The sequence below is a fragment of the Stegostoma tigrinum genome, chromosome 29 (assembly GCF_030684315.1).
Source record: "Stegostoma tigrinum isolate sSteTig4 chromosome 29, sSteTig4.hap1, whole genome shotgun sequence".
NCBI classification, from domain to species: Eukaryota; Metazoa; Chordata; class Chondrichthyes; order Orectolobiformes; family Stegostomatidae; genus Stegostoma; species Stegostoma tigrinum.
Window position 1 is genome coordinate 38,682,597 of NC_081382.1, and position 27,929 is coordinate 38,710,525.

Consider the following 27,929-nt stretch of genomic DNA (forward strand, 5'->3'; position numbering starts at 1 on the left):
ACAATGTGGGGAAAACAGATCAGCCACATCCTAGCTAAATGTCGAGGCAGTTGCCTTAGGGGTGGAAGGCCTCCTCCGACAAAGTTAGAAATTATTGACAGCACAGCACAGGTCTATTCAACCCACCAACTTGAAACCAACCCACTACCTTAAACCATCAACATACCCACCTATTTTCAGGAGCTCCATGTCTTTACTTACATTCCCTAAAATGCATCAGTCATTCACTTCAACTATATCCTGTTGTAGCAAGTTCCACATTACAATTGTTTTCTGGGCAAAGAGTTCTTTACCCCCAAATTCGTTATTGAATTTATTAATGATCATCTTATATTCCCACCAGGTTCTCTGTGACACTTTGGGGAAGGATTCCTTCCATCTAAGTCTACATATGATTCCAGACCCATAGCAATATGGTAGACTCTTGACTCCCCTCTAAGGCCTCGAAAGTCACTCAATTCAAGGGCAATTAGGAATGGGTGACAATTACTGGCTTTCCCAGCAACATGCATATCCCAGGAAAGAATAAAGAAATCAAAACGAGTTCGAGTCTCACTTTCATGTGAGACTCTTGCTCCACTTTTAACCCCCCAAACTCTTCTACAATGTTAATGACTTCTAACAGGTCACCTCTTAGTCTTCTCCTTTCTAGAGAAATGAACCCTGGCCAAACTGGTCCATCCTTCCTGATTAGATTCACTTTTTAGTTTTTATATTAGCTACTCCTGTTCCACTCCAACTTTCCAATCAATTTCTATCTCTGTCAAGCCCAGAATGCCAAGCACCAGGCAAAGCTGCTGAACCAATCTCCCTTAATGATGAAAATGATGCCAACAATCTCAGTGGAGAGTGCCACTGAAGAGCCTCCTAATGCACAATATGAAATTTTGCCAAGGGATATTGTCGCCCAGTAAACCCATAATGGCTGGCAGGGATTGGCAAGTTCTCAAACCTCTTAGAGGGAGTTCAGTAGCAATTAGTTCTGGCTTATTTATGCCACACTGAAGCCATAGAATATTGGGTATTAAAAAGCAACATAAGGTGCCCTCATCCTCTTAAAATGCTTACTTAAAAAACACAGAAGGCCACGCTAATTAATTCTGTGCAGACTATTGCTTTCTCCCTCCTCCATTTAGTGCTCCTCATGGATATTAATGGTGGACAATAGAACATTTTTGTTACAAATCTCCTTGCAAAAAAATCTCCTGCACACCGACTAAATATATTCCACACTTGACATAATGGATGCCTGTAGCTTCATGGGCTGCACACTCATCTTCTGCGTTAGAAGCTCATGAGTTCAAATTCCTGGCCCCACTTCTCCCCACATGAGAGGCCCTCCATATGGTATATGAAACTAACTCTCAGCGCAATGCAAAAGACTCTAGTCTGCAAGTTAAAGAAATGCACTTCTCTAACATCCTATTTGTCCTTCAACTAACATGACTGATAGCAGGCAATCCGATTGGTTTCTTGTTGGAGCTTGCTACATACAAATTAGCTGTTCTAGAGTTCAAGAAATAGGCCATTAGCTGAAAAGTGCTTTGAGGTGTCCTGACTTCATGAAGATGCTAGTTAAAGCCCTTTTTTTATTCATTCCTGGATGTTGGTGTTAAACTGGGTCAGCATTTACTGCCCATCCCTAATTTCCCAGAAGGCTGTTAACAGCCCATACGGACAATGTCCACCATTTTGCCTTCATTAATCTTCTTTGTCATTTCTTCAAAAAAACTCAATCAAGTTATTGATTCATAATTTCCCATGCACAAATTTTGGAAGACTGCATCCAACTCTGGTGTCCTTGCTATAGGTAAGATGCTTGAAGGGGTGCAGAAAAGATTTACAAGGATGTTGCCAGGGTTGGAGGGTTTGACTATAGAGAGAGGCTGAATAGGCTGGCGCTATTTTCCCTGGAGCATCGAAGACTGAGCAGCAACCTTATAGAAGTTTGTAAAGTCATGAGGGACATGGATAGGTTGACTAGTTAAGGTCTTTTTCCCAGGGTAGGGAAGTCTAAAACTAGAGGCCATCGGTTTAAGGTGAAAGGGGAAAGTTTTAAAAAGGACCTAACTGGCAGTTGTTTCTCGCAGAGGGTGGTGCTTGTAAAGAATAAGCTGCCAGATCAGTAGCGGACACTGGTACAATTAAAACATTTAAAAGGCAACTGGAGGGGTGCATGACTAGGAAGGGTTTAGAAGGATATGGGCTGAATGCTGGCAAATGGGACTAGATTAACTTAGAATATCTGGTTGGCATGGACGAGTTGGATCAAAGGGTCTGTTTCTGTGCTGTACAACTCTATGACTCTCTATGATTTTAGGCCAGCATTTTGTCTGCTCATCCCAGAGGGCTGAAGTCAACCATATTACTGTGAGCCTGGAATCCCATGTCGGTCAGATCAGGTAAGAATGACAGTTTCATTCCCTGAAAAGGACACTAGTGAACCAAATGAGATTTTCCTTGTTGATAGTCATCATTAGGATCCTATTTCCACATATTCATTGAATTTAAGTTCAACTATCTGCTGTAGCAGACGTCAAACGGAGGTCCCCAGAACATTTCCTGGGTCTCTGATTTAACAGTCCTGTGATAACACCACGTGGTCCTCGCCGCTCCTAATTTATCTTTCTTGTTAGACAATGTTGAGAGATTTGTCATGAATTTGTGGCAGGTTGGGGCTGTTTTGCCCACTCATCGTCTGCTCTGACATCGCCTCACTTGTGCCACGGCCCCTATGATCTCAGATTGTTGCTGAGCTAATTCTGTGCAATATTTCAGGACCTGCAAAATGTGGTCAAGAGACCACGGGTTAATGCCAGGCCACCCGAATCATAAGTAGAGCACATAAGTAGAATGGAAATGAACCAATGCAATTGGTCCAGATTCGCTCAGTTGGCAATGGACTCCAACCTAGCTTTACAATCTGCCAGCTGCTTTAAAAGACTGGGCCAGCTTTTAACCATAGAGTCATAGAGATGTACAACATGGAAACGTACCCTTTGATCCTACTCATCAATGCTGACCAGGTATCCTAAATTAATCTAGACCATTTGCCTGTATTTGGTTCATTTCCCTCTAAACCCTTCCTCTTCATATACCAATCCATATGCCTTTCAAATGTTATAATTGTACCAACGTTCACCACCTCCTCTAGCAGCTTGTTCCATGCACACACCACCCACTGCATGAAAAGTTACCCCTTAGGTCCCTTTTAAATCTTTCCTCTCTCACCTTAAACCTATGCCCTCTAGTTTTGGGCTCCCCTACCCTGGGAGAAAATTACCTTGGTTATTCACCTTATCCATGCCCCTCTATAAACCTCTAGAAGGTCATCTTTCAGACTCTGATGCTCCAGGGAAAATAGCCCCGGCCTGTTCATAAACCCTAGCACCATCCCTGTAAATCTTTTCTGAACTCTTCCAAGCTTCACAACATCTTCCCTAAAACAGGGAGAGCAGAATTGAAAGCAGTATTCCAAAACTGACCTAACCAAAGTCCTGTAATAGAGCAACATGACATCCCAACTCCTATACTCAATCAAATAACATTTTCTGAACAATTCTGCCTCAGGGAACATAGCTCCTCAATTAGCACTGCTGCCTCACAGCGCCAGGGACCCAGGTTCAATTCCAGCCTCGGCGACTGTCTGTGTGGAGTTTACATGTTCTCCCCATGTCGGCGTGGGTTTCCTCCTGGTGCTCCGGTTTCCTCCCACAGTCCAAAGATGTGCAGGGTAAGTGGATTGGCTAAGCTAAATTTCCCATAATGCTCAGGGATGTTTAGGTCACGTGAGTTCGACATGCGAAAATGAAGGGGTAGGGGAATGGGCCTGGGTGGGATGCTGTTCAGCGGGGCGGCGTGGACTTGTTGGGCCGAATGACCTGTTTCCACACTGTGGGGAATCTATGAAAATAAAAAAAACTATGATACAAACTTGATGAATATTTTTAACGCACAGGTGTTTTGACTTTTCATCTGCATGAACGTTGGTGAAAAGGTATGGGAAGTTAAGAGGGAATGTACAGTATTCAGATCAGCCATGAAGTTATTGGCTGGCAGGGCTGTTACAAAGGTCTGAATGACCTACTTCTGTTCTTAATTTTCATGTGCATTTGTTACTGTTGTGGAATAGGGCTACATCTAGTTTAAAATGCAACTAAATTCTCACATTTATTTATCACTTCAAGAGTCAGGGAGGGACTTGATACTGATTGCTTACCATATGAGCTCCAACCAGTTCATGGGTCGTCGGAGCAACTTGAGGGGGTCAGATAGAGGAGGATGAAATGGCATTGTGACTGCAGCTGGGAAATGAATAGACGCAGGCACCTTCGGAAAAGTGAGGAATCAGAATGTAAGCATGAAAGATCACGCAAAGTTCTCACACAGCTGGAGGCGAGCTAAAGAACTGCAGTCACTAATGTCAGGAAGATGCTCACACAGGTTTTGATATTCAGTGTAGCTCAGAAGGCCAGAGTCTGTGCAAGACACCACTTTAAAAATGAGATGCAATATTTCTGCTGAATCATACCGGTCTCTGTTTTGCCTGGATTTATCTCCTGGGCCAGCGGACTCCAGGGAGCAACAGTTTCTGACTCAGTCCTATGTAGAGCCAACTCCTCTTCGTCACAGCGTTGTTTCCACTCCAGCAAGTCCTCCGCTTGTCGCCGCCGCTTCACCAGCTCCTTCTCTTTCTTCGTCAGGAACCTGGAAAAAGCAACAAGGGGGACCACACCCCAGTCCCTCAGTCACACAGGAATCAACTGAGCTCCAACGTAACCTGAAAATTTCACCAAGACTAACTTCTGCTTTACTGACCCCCAGAACTGCTATCTCCACTCTCCCACCCCATCCCACCCCGTCCACACTTCCTTGGGCGAATAGGGGGAGGCAATGGCCTACTGGTATGATCACGGGATGATTAATCTAGAGACCACAATAATCTCCTGGGGACTCAGGTTTGAATGTTGGAATGGCAGATGATGGAGTTTGAATTCAAGGAAAATCAAGCCAATTGATGACTATGAAACTAGTGTCAATTGTCAGGAAAAAAAGCCATCTGGCTTATGAATGTCCTTTAGAGAAGGAAATCTGCCGTCCTTACCTGATCTGGCCTACATTTGACACCAGATCCACAGCAATGTGGTTGACACTTAACTGCCCTCTGGGCAATTGAGTTCGGACAATAAATGCTGGCCTAGCCAGTGATGCCACATCCCATGAACGAATAAACAAAAGAGGAGAAACAAGCTGTCTGATGCCAGGCCTCAGCCAAAATCCCTTTGTCCTTGGCTTCCAGTAAAGGTGGTTGCTCCATGCCTCCTTCTTTCATTGGGACAGGTGCCACTTTATTGCTAATGCTAGCCTAAAATGCCCATCTGCAGTCAAAATGAACAAAGACCACCTTCCCTCAGTCCATGCTGATGTAAAGACTACCTCATCGTTTGGAGATATAAGTTGGAAAATGGAAATTTGACAACCATGTTGCAGGGAAAGAGCCAATTGTAACTCAAAGGAAAAGCAGAAGTGTGTGATGTTGCCTTTTTGGTTACCTCAGAACTTGTAACATTTGGCAGAAGCTGAGTTTGTTACATTTATCAGACTAGCGGGAACCAGGGTTGAAAATTACAAATAACTCAAGACTCTGAAAGGAGAACATAAAACCTTCCAACAGAAGCTGAGACCTTGGTCTAACTGACCCAATGCTGAATTGAGATCGCTACAAAGTTGGAAACAAAGTGATAACATCACCAAAAGGACTTTGAGAAATTTTGTACATTTCCCTTCGAGAGTACTTGATCCACAGATTTGGGTTTCTTCTGGCCTGCATTTTTCAGCCAGAGGATTCCCAAATTGTAGAAATGAATGAAATGAAAAGGTAGTGGTCTCCCTCTACAACAATACAGTAACTAGGCCTAGAGATAACACAGTCTGGAGCTGGAGGGACACAGCAGGTCAGGGAGCATCAGAGGAGCAGGAAAACTGACGTTTCGCGTCGGGACTTTTCTTCAGATTTCCCAAAATGTCGGCTTTCCTGCTCCTCAGATGCTGTGTGCCTACTGTGTTCCTCCAGCTCCAGACTGTGTTATCTCAGACTCCAGCATCAGCAGTTCTTACTATCTCACAGTAACCAGGCCTAATGGGTCCCTGCAACATCAAGAAGATGGAGGCAGCAGACACTCCACATGGTAAGGTACAGATTCGGTTTAGCTGCACATCCAAATGTATGAGGGACGTGCCGGCGTAACCTTCCAGGTATTCCAGAGAGAATTTAGGAAATATCTTATCATGATGTAATTTGATTTATTGTTGTCACATGTACCAAGATTCAGTGAAAAGTGTTGTTTTACATGCTCTACAGGCCGATTGTGCAAAGTGCATCAGGGAGCAGAACATGGTGCAGAATACTGTGTTCCAACCACAGAGGAGGTGCAGAGAGGTTAATATTAACATAGGAGAGGTTGGTTCAAAAGTCTGGTAGCAGCAAGGAAGAAGCTGTTCTTGAATATGTTTGTCCGTGTATTCAAACTTTTATATTTTCTGACTGATAGGAAAGGGTGGAAGAGAGTATAACCAGGGTAGGGGTCTTTGATTATGTTGGTTGCTTTTCCATCATGGAAAGGGTGAAGTAAAAAAGAAGGATGGAACTCTGTCCAATAAATAGCACCAGAGATAATGGGAACTGCAGATGCTGGAGAATTCCAAGATAATAAAATGTGAGGCTGGATGAACACAGCAGGCCACGCAGCATCTCAGGAGCACAAAAGCTGACGTTTCGGGCCTAGACCCTTCATCAGAGAGGGGGATGGGGAGAGGGAGCTGGAATAAATAGGGAGAGAGGGGGAGGCGGACCGAAGATGGAGAGTAAAGAAGATAGGTGGAGAGAGTATAGGTGGGGAGGTAGGGAGGGGATAGGTCAGTCCAGGGAAGACGGACAGGTCAAGGAGGTGGGATGAGGTTAGTAGGTAGCTGGGGGTGCGGCTTGGGGTGGGAGGAAGGGATGGGTGAGAGGAAGAACCGGTTAGGGAGGCAGAGACAGGTTGGACTGGTTTTGGGATGCAGTGGGTGGGGGGGAAGAGCTGAGCTGGTTGTGTGGTGCAGTGGGGGGAGGGGACGAACTGGGCTGGTTTAGGGATGCAGTAGGGGAAGGGGAGATTTTGAAACTGGTGAAGTCCACATTGATACCATATGGCTGCAGGGTTCCCAGGCGGAATATGAGTTGCTGTTCCTGCAACCTTCGGGTGGCATCATTGTGGCAGTGCAGGAGGCCCATGATGGACATGTCATCTAGAGAATGGGAGGGGGAGTGGAAGTGGCTTGCGACTGGGAGGTGCAGTTGTTTGTTGCGAACTGAGCGGAGGTGTTCTGCAAAGCGGTCTCCAAGCCTCCGCTTGGTTTCCCCAATGTAGAGGAAGCCGCACTGGGTACAGTGGATGCAGTATACCACATTGGCAGATGTGCAGGTGAACCTCTGCTTAATGTGGAATGTCATCTTGGGGCCTGGGATAGGGGTGAGGGAGGAGGTGTGGGGACAAGTGTAGCATTTCCTGCGGTTGCAGGGGAAGGTGCCGGGTGTGGTGGGGTTGGAGGGCAGTGTGGAGCGAACAAGGGAGTCATGGAGAGAGTGGTCTCTCCGGAAAGGACAGCAACTTTCCCCCCACGGTGATCGAGAACGCCCTTGACCGCGTCTCCCGTATTTCCCGCAACACATCCCTCACACCCCGCCCCCGCCACAACCGCCCTAAGAGGATCCCCCTCGTTCTCACACACCACCCTACCAACCTCCGGATACAACGCATCATCCTCCGACACTTCCGCCATTTACAATCCGACCCCACCACCCAAGACATTTTTCCATCCCCTCCCCTGTCTGCTTTCCGGAGAGACCACTCTCTCCGTGACTCCCTTGTTCGCTCCACACTGCCCTCCAACCCCACCACACCTGGCACCTTCCCCTGCAACCGCAGGAAATGCTACACTTGTCCCCACACCTCCCCCCTCACCCCTATCCCAGGCCCCAAGATGACATTCCACATTAAGCAGAGGTTCACCTGCACATCTGCCAATGTGGTATACTGCATCCACTGTACCCGGTGTGGCTTCCTCTACATTGGGGAAACCAAGCGGAGGCTTGGAGACCGCTTTGCAGAACACCTCCGCTCAGTTCGCAACAAACAACTGCACCTCCCAGTCGCAAACCATTTCCACTCCCCCTCCCATTCTCTAGATGACATGTCCATCATGGGCCTCCTGCACTGCCACAATGATGCCACCCGAAGGTTGCAGGATCAGCAACTCATATTCCGCCTGGGAACCCTGCAGCCATATGGTATCAATGTGGACTTCATCAGTTTCAAAATCTCCCCTTCCCCTACTGCATCCCTGAACCAGCCTAGTTCGTCCCCTCCCCCCACTGCACCACACAACCAGCCCAGCTCTTCCCCCCCACCCACTGCATCCCAAAACCAGTCCAACCTGTCTCTGCCTCCCTAACCGGTTCTTCCTCTCACCCATCCCTTCCTCCCACACCAAGCCGCACCCCCAGCTACCTACTAACCTCATCCCACCTCCTTGACCTGTCCGTCTTCCCTGGACTGACCTATCCCCTCCCTACCTCCCCACCTATACTCTCTCCACCTATCTTCTTTACTCTCCATCTTCGGTCCGCCTCCCCCTCTCTCCCTATTTATTCCAGCTCCCTCTCCCCATCCCCCTCTCTGATGAAGGGTCTGGGCCTGAAACGTCAGCTTTTGTCCTCCTGAGATGCTGCTTGGCCTGCTGTGTTCATCCAGCCTCACATTTTATTATCAATAAATAGCACCGGCAGCTGGCTCAATTTATCATGTTAAACATGCCATTGAGAGATTTTTGCTCACCAGGAGCTTTAAGTTAAATGGATCCAAGGGTACGGAATTGAGACACAGAACAAAAAGAGTCGCGTTTAATAAATTTGCAACCATGGGATGTTCCAAAGTAATTCAAGAGGGAGAGGCTGAAGACACTAGGGCTATTTTCCCTGGAGTGCCTGGGGGGTGACCTTATAGACATTTATATCATCATGAGGGGCATGGATAGGGTGAATAGCCCAGGATAGGAGAATCCAAATACTGAGGGGCATAGGTTTAAGGTGAGAAGGGAAACATATAAAAAGGACCTAAAGAGCAACATTTTCACACAGAGGATGGTGCGTGTATGGAATGAGTTGCCAGAGGAAGTGGTGGAGGCTGGTACAATTACAGCATTTAAAAGGCATCTGGATGGGTACATGAATAGGAAGGGTTTACAGGGATATGGGCTAAACGCTGGCAAATGGGACTAGATTAATTTAGGATAGCTGGTCGGCATGGACAAGTTGGACCAATGGGTCTGTTTCAGTGCTGTACAATTTTATGACTCTAAGTACTTCCTTGTTGAATGTGAAGTACAAACAATAATTTCTGATGCTAGGTCACTGACTTGAAATCTGAACAGAGTTTCTCTCCAGAAATTCTCCCAGGCCTGCTGTGTATTTCCAGTGTTTTCTGATTTAATTTTAGATTTCAAGCATCTGGAATGTTTGATGTAATTTACTCACTGTCTAAGGAAATAATCTCATTGACCAGGAGAGCCTTCTCTGTTCCTATCTGCTTGTGCAAGGGTCTGAAACAATTAGCTCCTCCATCATGCTCATATCTGATTCCTGTAGATGGGCCAATGATCAGCCCTGTCGATCGAACCGGCTCACCTTTCATCCAACCTGCTGTGCATCTTCTTCAGTTGTTTCATGGTGACACTGTCCTCGCTTCCAGAGGCTGACAGAGAAGAGTAGCTGCACTCATCCAGGTCTGCAGTCCTGGGACTGAGTTCAGTACTTGCTGAACCCTCGGAGGGACTGACAACTGCTGCATCAAGCAAGATGTCCCTCAGTCCCGAAACCTAAATGTAGGGAGACCAAAACAAGGTGAGATGGAAATGGTAACCAGTGTAACCAGCCGCCGCCTCAGGGCCTGCTACCCCAATGCTGGAATGGACAGATTCTCTCAGTCGCAGAACAATGGAATAAAACATAGAACTGTACGGCGTGGGAACGGGTCATTCAGCCCACAATGTTATGGCAAACATGATGCCAAATTAAACTAATCCCTTCTGCCTGCCCTTGATCCATATCCCTCCATTCCTTGCAGATTTGTATGCTTATCCAGAAGTCCCTTAAATGCCCTCAGCATATCTGCTCTAACACCACTCCAGGCAGCACATTCCAAACTCGTACCACTGTCTGTGCAAAATAACTTGCCCCTCACATCTCCTTTGAACATTCCGCCTCTCACCTTAAATGCATGCTCCAAGTATTAGGCATTTCAACTCTGGAAAAAAGATTCTGACCATCAACCCTATCTATGCATCTCATCATTTTACAGACTGCTATCAAGTCTCCCCTTGGCCTCCAACACTCCACAGAAAGCAACCCAAGCTTTTCTGGCCTCTCCTTATAGCTCATACCCTTTAATCTGACCGCATCCTGGTAAACGTCTTCTGCACCCTCTCCAATATTTCCACATCCTTGCTGTAACGTGGTAACAAGAACATAATAATCTTAGTGTAGCCTAACCAAAGTCTTATAAATCTGTAACATGACATCTGAACTCTTGTACTCAAATCATGTTCCAGAAATTAAAATATACTATCTTGCATTTTTATTCATACTTCTGCTTGTCAGAGATGCCTTTTGTAAATCACTTTGCTGCATTTTTCACAACTCTCGCTTACCCAGAAGGTGCTGGATCACAAATCCACAGCTCAGCCAAGCAGTCAGTCTTCAAGAGGAAACCAGGGACAGCAAGCTATTTGGCCACAAGATGCATCACCAAACCATCACCATCACTGATTTACTCGACTACAGAATTCATTGTGGCCATACCTGCTGTCAGCCAGTGCCTTTCCGAGCACAGTAAGCAGGGAGATCACTGTGATGCATCAGTGATTCATTTTGTCTTTTAAGTTGAGGAAACTGACTCACTCTGCAGCACTTTGATTAGCAGCTCAGACAAGGTCAGGTGGCTCATCTTACAGCTCACTGGCATTGGGTGGCAAAGTGGCTCAGTGGGTTAGCACTGCAGTCTCACAGTGCCAGGGACCCGAGTTTGATTTCAACTTTTGGTGACTCTGTGGAGTTTGCATGTTCTCTCCCTGTCTGTGTGGGTTTTCTCCCACAGTCTGAAGATGTACAGGTTAGGTGGATTGGCCATGCTAAAAGTTTCCCCAAAGTGTCCAGGGATGTGCAGTTTAGGTACATCAGCCATGGTAAAAACCCCATTTGGGGTTATGGGGTTGGGCTGAGGGGCTGGGTCTAGGTGAGATGCCCTTCAGAGGGTTGGTGCAGACTTGATGGGCCAAATGGCATCTTGCTCACTGTAGGGATCCTACGATGTAAATTGGACTGGTGATTAATCTGGTCGCACTGGATGCATTTACTTTAAGAGTCATTGGGAAGAGCTTTGTGAAGGTGTATTTGAGACTCACATGACTGCAAAGTTGCAAACATTGCAGCTCAAATGTAGGCAGAACTGCAGATGCTGGAGTCAGGGATAACAGCGTAGAGTTGGAGGAACACAGCAGGCTAGGTGGCATCAGCAGAGCAGGGAAATTGACATTTTGGGTTGGGACCCTTCTTCATGGGGTGGCACAGTGGCTCAATGGTTAGCACTGCTGCCTCACAGTGCCAAGGACCCAAGTTCAGTTCCAGCCTTGGATGACTGTCTATGTGGGGTTTGCACATTCTCCCTGTATCTGTGTGGGTTTCCTCCCGGTGCTCCAGTTCCCTCCCACAGTCCAAAGATGTGCAAGTTAGGTGGATTGGCCATGCTAAATTGCCTGTAGTGTTTAGGGAGGCGTAGATTAGGTGGGTTATAGGGGCATGACTCTGGGTGGGATGCTCTGAGGTTCAATGTGGACTTGTTGGGCCAAAGGGCCTGTTTCCACACTGTAGGGATTGTATGATTCTTGCTGTGTTCCCCCAGCAACAACTGCAGCTTGCAGTTTCATTGCATCTTTAACAACCAAACATAAACTGACATCAAGCCAGCTAAGATGATATTAGAGCGTATGACCAATATGTTGGCCTGACAGGGTGGTTTGAAGTAGTTTAAAGGAGGAAAGAGAAACCGAGAGGTTTTGGGAAGGTATTCCAGAGCTTATGGTTAAAATCAGAGTTAGTGATATTTAGAGATTCAGTGTGGTTTGGTTGACAGACGCCAGCTCATAAAGTAAAGTTGCCATATCATTGGGTTGCACTGATTATAGACAGAGACAACTGGTGGCACTTTAATCTAAGGGTCACCAGGCCTCAGGCAAGGGGAAGTGGTTGAGAAAGCAAATTCTTCATGGTAACTTCAGCAAGTGTGAGAATTGAACCCACACTGTTGGTGTCATGCAAGTCAGCAGTCCAGCCCACTGAGCTAACAGACCCCTACACAGTCTACCCACCCCCCTCCAAAGGAGTCAATATTGGTCCATAAACTCAAAGGTGCTAGGGAAGCGGACCTTGGTGTATGTTAGGTTGTGGGAAGCAGGGTTTTGTAAGAGTTGAACCCAATGGAGAGTGGAAGTTGATCCAGAGAACTTTTGTAACAGTGGATTTGTGTAAGTAACAAAGTCTTTCTTGTTCTTACCTGAGGATCTGTTGCTGATCGATCTAACTGGCACTGGAGGTGTGCAGTTGTCTGATGAATCCTGAAGATCTCTTGCTGCTGTTTCAGGAGAAGCTTCCTCTCCTGGTGGGCTGCTTTGTAAACATTCTGGAGATGCCTGATCTCTACCTGGGCGCAGGAAAGGAGGAGCAAAGTCAGGACAGATCAGCCCTTGACTCCCGTGTGATACACACATTGGAATCCAGACAGAAGCTAGACTATGCAAGATGCAAAAACGAAGTCATGAACAAAGCATTTATATGGAAACTTTCACCATCTCACGATGTTCCAAAGCAGTTGGCTCTTTTTAAGTGTAATCAATGATGTAATGTGGAAAGGTGTAGATAATATTTGTATTAATAACCATGGATGATATCAGTTGATCTGCTCTGCTGAGGTGGAGTTCAGCGATCAATATTGATCAGGACAATGGGAAGAATGCCACAGCTCTTCGCCAATCAGGAGATCTTTCACCACCACCCGAGAGGACAGACCTGAGCCTCAGTGCAACTTCTCATCAAGGTGGCCCCCTCTGACAGTGCAGCACTCCCTCATCCTGCATTGGAATGCTGCCAGCTTGGGGCCTGTGCTCAGTTCTCTGCAGTGGGAAGGGAACACACTAACCTTGTGATTCAGGAAGTGATAAGGCCATGCTTGAGAATAGAAATGTTACCACTTGTCTATGATTAACGTGATGATTACCAGCTTTAGCTGAGAGATGATTTGGAAAGACATTGACAAAATGAATTTCCAAGTGTGATTGTTAATTTCCATGTATCCGTAAGAGACAAGGAATAGGAACACGAATAGGCCATTCAGCCCCTTGAGCCTGCTCCACCATTCAATGGCTGATCTGACATTCTTCGTACCTACTTTCCTGTATTTTTTCATGTAACCCTTGATTTCCCATTGTTCAAGATTTTATCTATTTCAGCCTTAAATACATGCATGAGCACTACCACTACAGCTCTCTATGTCAAGGAGTTCCAAAAACACTCAACCTTCTGTGAGCAAAAAGGGGAAATAAGGGGAAGGGGAGGAGAGAGGGAAGCAACAGAGGGAGGTGAGAGAGATTGGGGTGAAGAGAGGGGCAGAACGGTAGCCAGAGAGGGGCACAGAAAAGGGGGGAGAAGAGGGTAGAGAGGTGGGTGGAGAAGAGGATGGAGAAGAGGTGGGTGAAGAGGGGAGAGAAGAAAGGGGGAGAAGTGAGGGAGAGAAGGGAGGAAGAGAAGGCCGGGGGAGGAGAGGGAGATAGAGGAGAGAGGTAAAAGAGAGGAGGTGTAGAGAGGAAGGAGTAGAGAAGAAGGAGTAGAGAGAGGGAGTAGAGTGGATGGAGTAGAGAAGAAGGAGTAGAGTGGATGGAGTAGAGAGGATGGAGTAGAGAGAGGGAGTAGAGTGGATGGAGTAGAGAGGATGGAGTAGAGAGGATGGAGTAGAGAGAGGGAGTAGATGGGGGGAGGGAATGATGGTTCATGAAGAGAAAAGAAACTTCCCAATTTTTCTCACCTTCTCCTGTTGTAGCTTCATCAGAATCTCTCGCTGCTTCTGGACAATGGCTGGCATTTTGTCATCTTGTCCTTTGTACCGAAGATGTCTAAGATATTAATCAATCCAATGACAGCATATTAAATGCTCCTGATCTGTAAAAGATTCTCTGCACCGATATAGCCAGCTAGGTAATTAGCCAGAATTCTCGAGGGGCTGGAAGTGTCTCTGTCTCTATTAGAGATGCAAAATTGATTCGATATCTTAAAGAGGCACACTCCACATGAAGTAATTTGGATTGAAGATGGGGAGTAGAGAGGAGGGAGTACAGAGGACGGTGTAGAGAGGAGGGAGTAGAAGGAGAGGAGGGAATGAGGGTTCACCCTTCCCCTGCACTCCAGAGATCATTTCCTTTCTCTCTGTCAGGGGTTACTGATCTACTGAGAATTATTCAGAATTTTTTAAACACAGTAACAGGCCATTCTCCCAACAGGCCCAGTGTTTTCATCCTCTCTACCTCAGGGACACCAATTAACATGTGGTCAGGACTGGGAATGTACTGCCTGAGTACGCAGTGGAGCCAGCTTCAACTGTGAATTTCGAGACAGAAACAGCTCATTACCTAAAGAGAAGGATTTTGCAAAGCAATGGAGAGAAGGCAGAGATTGGGATTAAGAGAGTTGCTCTGACACAGAGATTGGTACAGTAAGGGTACTTTTCTGAGAAACTAAATCAATATCAAAAGAAAAATCGAGTTGAAAACAGACACTGGGATTGTTACTAACTCTAAAACAGTTTGAAGTTTATGTCCATCGCATCCACAAAGGAATGTTAATGTATACTGACTGTAATCCCTTAGCCTTTGCACAGACATTTAAATGTTGGGCTATTTTGGTGGAGTTTATTAATTCAATTTTAGAAGAATTATTCACATTGCTGGGATAGGTAATATAATTACATACTGTGATCGAGAATGTAATGATGTTGTAACTGCTTGGAGATTTAAAATGTATGGTAGGAAATTGTATTAATCCTGTACGGAGAGTGAATGAGTGTAATTAATGTGTTTATATTTGTGTTTTGTTGTTAGAAGTGTCAAGTTCATGTTGTAATCTAAAATGGTATTTCATTTCTCAGGGATGGAGGTACACATATTTATGGATTCTCAGATTTGGAAAATAGTAGATTGGGACAATTCTTGGGCTGCAAACAGTTTACAGTGTAATTTCTGGGAAAAAGTCAAGTATCCAAGAAAATTGAGTTATTTTCTGATCACTAAAAAAGCCAGTAACTTTGAAAAACAGTGACCAGCAAAGTTCTTAAAACAGAGATAAGAGATTACATTCAGAGATAATGGGAACTGCAGATACTGGAGAATTCCAAGATAATAAAATGTGAGGCTGGATGAACACAGCAGGCCTAGCAGCATCTCAGGATGCCATCCTCTCTGATGAAGGGTCTAGGCCCGAAACGTCAGCTTTTGTGCTCCTGAGATGCTGCTGGGCCTGCTGTGTTCATCCAGCCTCACATTTTATTATCTAAGAGATTACATTCATGGCCTTACTTACAAGATAAATAGAGTTTTGGAAGGGGCTTTGTGCTGAAGGTTGACTAGGAACAATCTCAGAACATTTGGTGTCTGTTCCGTCACAGGCTTGTAGCTTGAAAAAACACATCCAAGTTGGAAATAGCAAATTCTATCTCTTTTGAAAATTGGAAGTTGAAGGAAAGCTGGTAGTTGCTGGAAAGGTTTGCGAAGAAAGGCTCTCTCTCTCGCTCAGTGAAGTATTTGTGAAGTCTATAAAAACTGAAAGAACTGCAGATGCTGTAAATCAGGAACAAAAACAAAGTTGCTGGAAAAGTTCAGCAGGTCTGGCAGCACCTGTGAAGGATAAAAACAGAGTTAACATCTCGGGTCTGGTGACCCCTCCTCAGTTCTGATCTGAGGAATGGTCGCCGGACCCGAAATGTTAACTCTGTTTTTTCCTTCACAGGTGCTGCCAGACCTCCTGAGCTTTTTCAGCAACTTTGTTTTTGTCATTTGTGAAGTCTGCAAGTTCCAAATATTAGGGTTCCTAACTGTTTGCCAGCTGAAGCTGAAAGCTACTCGAAAGACCTTTGGTTGCTCTGTGATGAACAGCACTTGGATCTTGTCAAAAGGAAACAAATGCGATTGTGAGAAGTAAGCCCACTCTCTCTTTCACACATGCACATTTGACCTGTAGGAGTATTATTACCTTTTGGCCTATTTATTCAACTGTATTTCTGTGAGTATGGAATCCACATTGTCAAAAAGCTACCTGGTTCATTAGTGTTACAGGGAAGAATATTTGCTGTCCTTGTCCAGTTCAGATGCACACACACACACACGCACACACACACACACATATTCATACACACACACACACACACACACACACACACACACACACAGATATATTCGTACACACACACAGATATATTCGTACACACACACACACACACACACACACACACACACACACACAGATATATTCGTACACACACACACAGATATATTCATACACACACACACACACACACACACACAGATATATTCATACACACACACACACACGCACACACACACAGATATATTCGTACACACACACACACACACAGATATATTCATACACACACACACACACACACACACACACAGATATATTCGTACACACACACACACACACACACACAGATATATTCATACACACACACACACACACACACAGATATATTCGTACACACACACACACACACACAGATATATTCATATACACACACACACACAGATATATTCATACACACACACACACACACACACACACACACACAGATATATTCATATACACACACACACACACACATTAATACACACACATTCACACACACACACAGATATATTCGTACACACACACACACAGATATATTCATACACACACACACACACACACACAGATATATTCATACACACACACACACACACACACACACACACACACACACACACACACAGATATATTCGTACACACACACACACACAGATATATTCGTACACACACACACAGATATATTCGTACACACACACACACACACACACACAGATATATTCATATACACACACACAGATATATTCATACACACACACACACACAGATATATTCATATACACACACACACAGATATATTCATATACACACACACACACACACACACACACAGACAGATATATTCATATACACACACACACACACACACACACACACACACACACACATTAATACACACACATTCACACACACACACACACACAGATATATTCATTCATGGAATGAGGCTGTCCCTAGCTAAGCCAGCGTTTATATCTGCCCATCCCAGACAGCTGATGTCAACCATATTGCTGTGGGTCTGGAGTCACATGTAGGTCAGACCAAGTAAGGATAGCAGTTTCCTTCCCGAACAGTGAACCAGATGGGTTTCCCCCCTGACAATCAGCAACGGATTCATGCTTATCATTAGATTCTGATTTCCAGATGTTTATTGAATGCAAATTCCACCATTGGGTGTGATGGGATTCATACACAGGTGCCCAGAGTATTAGAGATAGTAAGAACTGCCGATGTTGGAGTCAGAGATAACACAGTGTGGAGCTGGAGGAGCCCAGCAGGCCAGGCAGCATTGTGGGAGCAGGAAATCTGAAGAAGGGTCCCGACCCAAAACGTCAACTTTTCTGCTCCTTTGATGCTGCCCAGCCTGCTGTGTTCCTCCAGGTCCACACCGCGTCACCCAGAGTGTTACCTAGGTCTCTGAAATAGCAATCCACTGATAACACCACAAGGCTGTCCCTTGCACATGTGACTCCAGACCCCTCGCGATGTAGTTGACCCTGTGAAATGGCTGAGCAGGCCACTCAGTTCAAAGACACTGGTCAACATTGGCCAATGACAGTGCCACAGTTGCTGGCCTGGCAAGAGAATTTCATTTCCCATGAAAGAATAAATATTTTTTTTAAAACTTCCCACCTCTGCATGCCCCAAGATTTCATCAAATGTTGAAGTTAACTTTAAAAGGTGGGGGCTCACGTTTTCTGATGCTCCAGCCAAGCCAGCTCAGCCTTGGTTTTCTCCCTCAGTGCTCTCTCCCTCAGTCGAAATAGAGCTGCTTGGTGCCTAGCTCGAAGTTCCTCTTCCTTGAGGTACTGCTGAGCCATCTCAAGCGTAAACCGGCTGAAAGCATCTGAGCTGCCAAAGATAGATGTGCCTGATTCCTGCCACTGGAAAAGAATAACAACATCTTCATGATCCCAAACAGATCCGCCCCAACAAAGTGAACTGGCATTGTGGTAACCAGCATCCCAATATTCTCAAATATGCCAGCAGATGGCGATATTACCTTTCAAAGGACAACAACAATTCGAATTTATCTAGCACCTTAGATTAGATTAGATTCCCTACAGTGTGGAAACAGGCCCTTCGGCCCAACAAGTCCATACCCTCCCTTGAAGCATCCCACCCAGACCCATCCCCCTATAACCCACACACCCCAGAACACTACAGGCAATTTAGCATGGCCAATCCACCTAACCCGCACATCTTTGGACTGTGGGAGGAAACCGGAGCACCCGGAGGAAACCCACGCAGACACGGGGAGAATGTGCAAACTCCACACAGACAGTCGCCCGAGGTAGGAATCGAACCCGGGTCCCTGGCGCTGTGAGGCTGCAGGGCTAACCACTGAGCCACCATGCCACCACTATGAGGGGAACAACCCAAGGCTCTTAGACAATTTTGACATCTCGTGATGTCCGAATGAAAAGGCGGTTTAATTCCACTCCACTTTCTGAGGAGAGATTGAAGAAATAAGGGTCTGCATTCTCCTGGAGTTAATTTATAATGGAATGCACTGCCTGGAAATGTGTTGGAGGCAGGTTCAGTTGAGACTTTCAAAAGGTTATTGGATGGCTATTTTCATAAAAATAATGTACAAGGTTATTGAAGGAAAGCAGGAGATTGTCACTCACGAATGATGCTCATTAAATAAGGCAGTACAGGCATGATGGGCTGAATGACCTCTTTCTGCGCCATAACAATTCTGTGATTCTGAGAGGTGATCTCATTGAAGGATACAAAAAATTTCCGGGGCACGGCAGGACAGATGTAAATAGCACCTCAGGATGGTGGGGTGAGTGGGGTCTACAACAGGTGGCTTGGCGCTCAATGGTTAGTACTGCTGCCTTACAGTGCCAGGCACTCAGATTTGATTCCAGTCTCAGGTGACTTGTCTGTGTGGTGTTTGCATATTCTCCCATATCTGCATGGAATTTCTCAGGGTGCTCCAGTTTCCTCCCACCATCCAAAAGCAGGCAGGTTAGTTCGATTGGCCATGGTAAATTGCTCCATCGTGTCCAGGGATGTGCAGGCTAGGTGAATTAGTCCTGATTATGTAGGGTTATAGGGATGGGGTAGGTCTGTGTGGGGTCCTCTTCAGAGGATCAGTACAGACCTGATGCCCTCTTTCCGCACTGTAGCGATTCGAGACCTGGGGATATAGTCTCAGAATTAGATGTAGGCCATTCAGGGTTTAGATGAGGAGGAACTTCTTCACTCAGAAAACAGTTAATCTTTGGAATGTACTCGTCCAGTGACCTTTGAAAGCTTAGTCATTAAAATTAAGCAAGTTCATGACAAAAATTGATTGATTTCTGGATATCAAGGGAAGTGGACGATTTAAAAATAATTCATTCATGTGATGAGGGCATCACTGGCTAGGGCAGCATTTATTGCTTATCCCTAATTGCCCAGAGGGAAAGCAAGAGTCAATGCTGTGGGTCTGGAGTTACTTATAAGCCAGACCAGGTAAGGATAGCAGTTTTGTTCCCCAAAAGGGCGTTAAGTGAACCGGATGTGTCCTTCCTCAACAATCAACAATGGATTCATGGTCATCATTAGACTCTCGATTCCAAATTTTTATTGAATCTGAATTCCACCATTTGCTGTGACAGGATTCAAACACGGGTCTCTAGGACATTATCTAGGTCTGTGGATTAACAGTCCAGTGATAATACCACTAGGCCAATGCCTCCTCTAGGAGGATAACTGGAGTAAAGAGGAGGCAGGCTTGAGGGCTGAATGGCCTAACCCTGCTCCTATTGTCTATGTTGGAATTACCTTTCCAAAAGCATCATCTGTCACATTCTGTGCAATTTCATCAGCAGACTGTGACTTCTTTTTACTTTCCAGAGTCCGTCTCCAATGACTCTCAGAAGGTAGCAGGGACCAAAAGGACTGTTCCACATCTTTCACCAGCATTCCATCAGTGAGTGATGGGTGGGTACTTCCCAAGACCGATTCTACAATGTAAAACATGGTTTTAGTCAATCTAATAATGACAGACCCGTCTACCAGGATCTGCTACTTGTCAAGCATTGGCTTCCAACCATATTGATCAGTTGCAACTTGCCAACTCTTGGGAGAGAGATGAACCTGGAACCTCCCAACTGCCTCTTAAAAAGGAGGAAATATATACTTTCAAATGATTCCACACACCAGTCATTACAAGTGATGGGGTGTTAGTTGGTGGTCATTTGAATCAACTGGGATCACGCACAACACTGTACTTTTCAACTAAGGCTCCCTAGAGCCTAAAGCATCCCTAAAGGGGTCTGCACAATTTACAGATCAATTTGAAAAATGCAGCAAATTCAGGATAAACATTTTGTTTCAAAAAGCTAAAATGAGACAATCTGTACCATTATAAGCAGACAGTTTTCAATAGTGTAGTTTAATTTTGCATTGTTTTAGTTGTATTTTTAAGCCTTGGTTTGTAAGGTCCTAGGGAGGAGGGACAGAGGATTGTGGCTCTGAGAATTTCAGAATATATTATGGCAATCCATAAGCAGAAGAAAAATATTGAAAATTGCTGACTTTACTTAATCGTGCTCTTTTCTCTGAAAGTCAAACATAATGTTACCAAAAGACTTGTTGCTTTTACTGAGTATGGACTCTAAAAGCTTCCAGGATATCCTTGTCCAGAACAATAGAAGCAGAAGATGTGGACTACGTTTGAAAGGAGGTAAATTCAAAACTAATAAACAGAAATATTATTTCAGCGAGCATGCATAGAATCTGTGAAGCAGGCTACCCGGGCAGTTGGTGGGATCAGTTAATATTGATTCATTCAGATGCAAACTAGATGGGTTCCTTGAGTATAGTATCTTGGGCATTAGGGATTATTGTGGGAGGCATATGGAAATGCATAATTTGAAACACAAATAGATCAGCCATGATGTTATTGAATGGACAAGCAGACTTGTAGGGGCTGAATAGTCCAATGCTGCTCCTGTTTCATGCGCTCGAATATATTTTGGGAACCACTGCGGCGAGCAACTTGAGACATGGCATGGGAGATGGTGTAGGCTCAATATGCCAAATGCCCTGTAACACTTTTGTAAATCTCCATAGACATGTGGCCAGTGACAAGTGACTTGGGAGGAATTACTCCCAAAACTCTCTCTACTGGGACCGATGGGGAGCCAGGGAAGGGGGCGGGGAGTTTGTCTGGCAGTGAAATTTTCACCTCACGTCAGGGTCTGTCCTAGATTTATTGATAGAAATTGATCACTGCGATTTGTCAATAACTCCAATATCATTGTGACAACCCGTATGATGGCAGGTGAACTACAGGAACGAAAACAGAAATTGCTGGAACATCTCAGCATGTTTGGCAGTACCTGCGAGGAGAAAACAGAAAGTTAATGCTTCGAGTCCAGCAACTCTTCACCAGAACTCAGAAGATGAGCCAAAGTGTCACTGAATTTGAAACATTTAACTGTTTCTCTCTTCCCGCAGATGCTGCCAGACCTGCTGATTTCCTCCAGCAATTTCTGTTTTTGTGTCAGACTTCCCGGATCCACGTTTCTTTGTTTTCATTGAACTGGAGGAATAGACTTTCCAGAAACGCCTATGCAAGAGCGTGGGGATTACTGACTGGTGATCCTGCTCATTCCTGATAATGCAGGAGGTCTCCACCAGAAGGAGGAGAGAAAACTAAAGAGGAATTGTTACCTTGCAAGATGAAAAAATGAGCGTAGGAATACAAAATGAATTAAGTCCATCTCGTGATCAGATGGACATTCTCCTGATAGAAATATGGACGGGCAGAATGAAGAACTTCCAAAATGTAATCATTGTGGGCTCTTAATAAATGGTTTCTTAAAGAAAGAGGAGAAAATGACAAGTTTACAGAAGTTGAGATTTCTGCTGACCAATGCAAGGTCATAATGTTGGGGGAGGCAGCAAGTTAAGGATAACGTGGGATATTGCAGACACTGGGAACCTGAAATAAAAACGGAAGATGCTGGGAATGCTCAGCAGGTCTGGCAGCATCTGTGGAGATTGGATCTCTGAGCCAGACACCAGACATCAGAAGAAAGCTATTCAACCAGAACACGAACACCTTCTTCTATATCCTTTAACCACACCCACATACCAGGCTCTGTCATGAATGGGCTGCTTTCAGCACTACCAACACATTTTCACCCTCTTATGATCCCTATTATTGGATTTTCTTTCTCCCTGGCTCATCATTATCCATCCCTTTATGTCCCTAACTGTCATTCTCTCTCTCTCTCTCTCTCTCTCGGTCCTATCTTTGCCTCTCAGAAGAGCCAGGAGGAGACATGAGAAGTTGTTGGCGGATAGGATGAGGGTAAACCCTAAGGCTTTCTATAGGTATTTAAGGAATAAAAGAATGGCGAAAGTAAGATTAGGGCCAATCAAGGATAGTAGTGGTAAGTTGTGTGTGGAGTCAGATGAGATAGGGGAAGCACTAAATGAATATTTTTCAACAGTATTCACTCTAGAAAATGACAATGTTGTCGAGGAGAATACTGAGATACAGGCTACTAGACTAGGTGGGATTGAGGCTCACAAGGAAGAGGTATTAGAAATCCTACAGAGGGTGAAGGTAGATAAGTCCCCTGGGCCGGATGGGATTTATCCTAGGATCCTCTGGGAAGCCAGGGAGGAAATTGCCGAGCCTTTGGCATTGATCTTTAACTCGTCATTGTCTACAGGAATAGTGCCAGAAGACTGGAGGATAGCAAATGTGGTTCCCCTGTTCAAGAAGGGGAGTAGAGACAACCCTCGTAATTGTAGACCAGTCAGCCTTACCTCAGTTGTTGGTAAAGTGTTGGAAAAGGTTATAAGAGATAGGATTTATAATCATCTAGAAAAGAATAAATTGATTAAGGATAGTCAGCACGGTTTTGTGAAAGGAAGGTTGTGCCTCATAAACCTTACTGAGTTCTTTGAGAAGGTGACCAAACAGGTAGATGAGAGTAAACCGGTTGATGTGGTGTATATGGATTTCAGCAAGGCGTTCGATAAGGTTCCCCACAGTACAAAATGCAGAGGAATGGAATTGTGGGAGATACAGCAGTCTGGATCAGAAATTGGCTTGCTGAAAGAAGTGGTGGTTGATGGGAAATGTTCATCCTGGAGGCCAGTTACTAGTGGTGTACTGCAAGGGTCGGTGTTGGGTCCACTGCTGTTTGTCATTTTTATAAATGACCTGGATGAGGGTGTAGAAGGATGGGTTAGTAAATTTGCAGACGTCACTAAGTTCGGTGGAGTTGTGGATAGTGACGAAGGATGGTGTAAGTTGCAGAGAGACATAGATAAGCTGCAGAGCTGGGCTGAGAGGTGGCAAATGGAGTTTAATGCAGACAAGTGTGAGGTGATGCACTTTGGTAGGAATAACCAGAAGGCAAAGTACTGGGCTAATGGTAAGATTCTTAGTAGTGTAGGTGAGCAGAGAGATCTCTGTGTCTATGTACACAGATCCTTAAGTTGCCACCCAGGTTGACAGGGCTGTTAAGAAGGCATATAGTGTTTTAGCTTTTATGAATAGAGGGATTGACTTCCAGAACCAAGAGGTTTATGCTGCAGCTGTACAAAACTCTGGTGCGGCCGCACTTGGAGTATTGTGTACAGTTCTGGTCACCGCATTATAAGAAGGATGTGGAAGCTTTGGAAAGGGTGCAGAGGAGATTTACCAGGATGTTGCCTGGTATGGAGGGAAGGTCTTACGAGGAAAGGCTGAGGGATTTGAGGCTGTTTTCATTGGAGAGAAGAAGGTTGAGAGGTGACTTAATTGAAACATATAAAATAATCAGAGGGTTAGATAGGGTGGATGGGGAGAGCCTTTTTCCTAGGATGGTGATGGCGAGCATGAGGGGGCATAGCTTTAAATTGAGGGGTGAAAGATATATGACAGATGTCAGAGGTAGTTTCTTTACTCAGAGAGTAGTAAGGGAATGGAACACTTTGCCTGCAACGGTAGCAGATTCGCCAACTTTAGGTACATTTAAGTGGTCATTGGATAAGCATGTGGACGTACATGGAATAGTGTAGGTTAGATGGGCTTCAGATCGGTATGACAGGTCGGCACAACATCGAGGGCCGAAGGGCCTGTACTGTGCAGTAATGTTCTATGTTCTATGTCCTATGTTCCTCTCACTCCTTCTCCCTGCACCCCACTCACAGTATTCAGCATTAACACCATCTTTTCCTAGCTGCTATCAGTTGTGCAGAAAGGTTACTGGACTCAAAACATTAACTCTCTCCCTTCCCACAAATGCTGAAGTTTCTCCAGCTATTTTTCGTTTTTGTTTCAGATCTCCAGCATCTGTAGTGTTTTCCATCATTCATTCATGGGGATAAGGGTGTCGCTGACTAGGCACTATTTATTGCCCATCCCTAATTGCCCAGAGGGCAGTTCAGAGTCAACCACATTGCCGTGGGCCTGGAGTCACGCATAGGCCAGACCAGGTAAGGATGGCAGTTTCCTTCCCTGAAGGACACTCATGAACCATATTGGTTTTACCCAGCAATTGGCAATGGATTCATGGTCATCCATTAGATTCCTAATTCCAGGTATTTATTGAATTCAAATTCCACCATCTGCTGTGGTGGGATTTGAACCTAGGTCCCCATAACGTTTTCAAGGGGTCTCTGATTAACAGCCCAGCGACAATACCACTAGGCCATCGCCTCCCCCTTTTGTACCAGAATCAGGCCTGAAGGCTTTGGTGCTGTTAGTCTCCACAGCAATGTAGCTGGGCCGACTGCAGGTTACTAGAATATTCTGTTGCATAACCATTGGAGGAAGATGAGTGGCCACCTGGACTGCTGGTCCATTGAAACAGCAGCCCCACAGCCTCGGAGAAACCACCGAGAGAGGTATGGTTGCTGAGGCACAAGGTAAGTGGTTGTGATGGTAGCATTAGGGCCATTGGAGAACTGGGCGTAGAGGTTTAGGAACCTTGTCCACTTGCAGTCCTGTCCTTGAACCACATGGTTCCAATGCTTCCTCACTTTACAGTTACAGAAAGAGGCCATTCAGCCCACTCAAGCTGAATCAATGGGCTGTCCATTCTAATCCCACCTAACGGCACCTGAACAATAACCTTGCAGCATTCAACTCTTCAGGGGCAGTTCCAGGTTCCTTTTAAATGAGTTGAGCAGTTCTTCTCAACCACTAAACTGGGCAGTGAAAAGATTTTCCCTCAGATCCCTACTAATATTTCCACCAACCACCTTAAATCTGTGGCCCTGGGTAACTGACCTCTCTGCTTGGGAAGACAGAGTGGACAGGGAAGACCTATCTCGGAACATAGGAACAGGAGTTCAGCCCCTTGAGTCTGTTCCAACATTCAATGAGATCTGAAGAAGGGTCCTGACCGGAAACGTCAACTTTCCTGCTCCTCTGATGCTGCCTGGCCTACCGTGTTCCTCTAACTCCACGCTGTGTTATCCCTGAGATCATGCACCTTTCTTTGGTCCATATCCCTTAGTATCTTTGCTTTACAAACGTTTACCTAATTCAGATTTAAAATGAGCAACTGATCCTGCATCAATTGCCATTTGTGGAACAGAGTTCCAAATATCTCCCACCTTTTGTGTGTAGAAATGCTTCCTAAGAAGGTGTTCAGACTCCAACATTAATTAACTTGATACTGAGTCCTAAAAGTTGCAGGGTCCCCATGGGGGGGATCGTGTTAAGCAGGTGACGTGCCAATCAATTGGTGTGAGGTTATATTTGACAAGCCACTGTATCAGGGGCATTTTTTTTGTTAAAAGAAAACTTTCAAGGTACTGCTGAGAAACAAACTTTCAACCTATGTTTGAGGGCTGATGGTCTCACCTCAGCTGATCTCTCTCTATCTGCCTATCTCATTATTTCTCGCATCAAAGGAAAAACACTGCAAAAGCCACCAGCCAAATATTTGGAATCATCCTGTCACGGGTACAGCTTACATTATGGGGGTTAGTTGAATGTAAGCATTTCATTTCCAAAAGATGATACATTCTGTGATTTCAGAAGATGATATCTTATTGTTGTTAAGCACAAATGTGGAATTTCTTTAAGGCCAAGAGGCTGTTTCATTCTGAAATCAGATCCCTCTGCTGGTACAACACTGTGGTAACTACCAGTGGATAAAATTTACAACATGACACTTTTTAAAGCACTAATACAGAACAGAGCACACAGGATGTTGAGAAGGGAGATACAAATTTTAGGTAACTTGACCATAATCTGTACCTTTCCCATCCAGTGAAATCTCTACATCTGCTCTCCTCTTCGCGTTGCTCCTCAGATGGTTGGTGGTCCCAATTTTCACTGGTGTCATTGTGGGGGACCCCTTCAGCTCTAATGATGAGTTTTCTTTCAGAGAACTGTGTGCCCTACAGTGGAAATCATGGAGAAGGAGCAGTAGGAAAGGATAAAGTAAATGTCAGATAGTTATTTCTTAATTCATGGCACACTTCATTTGAAAAGTCCTAGCCCTTCTGATACAGTACTGCTATTCTCCAGCACATGTCAAAGTAACTCCAATACACTCCCAACACACAATACTATTCAAATATTGAAGAAGTGAGACAGAGGACTCACATGGTTGATCTTGAGTGGTAGGGCTGAGAAAATGCATGAGAAGGTTGGGGTTTTCAAGCTTCTAGGGAATTGACAGTAAAGGGTGCTGAAACAGTCTCTTCAGATCAATACTCAAATCCATAATGCAAGGATAAAGATCAAAGTGCTGCAAGGCAAATTTAGAACCAGTGACAGCAAGGTCACAATATAATGAGTGGCTAACGGCATACAATAAAGAATGCAGATAATCAAGGAAACAGTTCACCATCATCTTTTCCAGGGCCATACGTGCCAGTCACATCCACATCCCTTGAATGAAAAATGAAACACTTGATATGTATTTCATGGATGACCATGAAATCATTGCCAATTTTTGGAAAAACCCATTTGTCTCACTAAAGACTTTCAGAGACAGAAATCTGCCATCCTTATGTGGTCTGGCCTATATGTGACTCCAGATCCGTAGCAATATGTTTTACTCTCAACCACCCTCTGAAATGGCCGAGTAAGCTACTCAGTTCGAGGGCAGCTGGAGACAGGCAATAAATGCTGGCTAACCAGTGATACCCAAATCCTGGGCATGAATGAATGAAAAAAATAGTTTTGAGGGGAAAGAATCAAGGAATCAAGTCCTGGGAGCCTGGCAGATAATGCAGTGATCTGGAGATCATGGTCACTGATCTGAAGAAGGGTCTAGGCCCGAAATGTCAGCCTTCTTGCTCCTCTGATGCTGCTTGGCCTGTTGTGTTCATCCAGCTCTTTACCTTGTTATCTCATTTTTGGAGATCATGGTGTTCTCTTGTCGAGTATTTTTATGTGTCCATGTGA

General features: G+C 45.0%; 1 protein-coding gene across 1 annotated transcript in view; it reads right to left on the bottom strand.

Annotated features, from left to right (window-relative positions):
• Positions 1 to 27,929, bottom strand: part of LOC125465303 (centrosome-associated protein 350-like) — a 118,780-nt gene that overhangs the window by 31,154 nt on the left and 59,697 nt on the right. The window contains exons 7-13 of the mRNA XM_048558601.2: positions 26,772 to 26,914; positions 20,336 to 20,517; positions 18,251 to 18,441; positions 14,172 to 14,259; positions 12,648 to 12,794; positions 9,725 to 9,915; positions 4,532 to 4,707 (exon numbers count right to left, since the gene is read on the bottom strand). Of these exons, the coding sequence (XP_048414558.2) occupies positions 4,532 to 4,707; positions 9,725 to 9,915; positions 12,648 to 12,794; positions 14,172 to 14,259; positions 18,251 to 18,441; positions 20,336 to 20,517; positions 26,772 to 26,914 (1,118 nt within the window). The remainder of the gene's footprint in view (positions 1 to 4,531; positions 4,708 to 9,724; positions 9,916 to 12,647; positions 12,795 to 14,171; positions 14,260 to 18,250; positions 18,442 to 20,335; positions 20,518 to 26,771; positions 26,915 to 27,929) is intronic.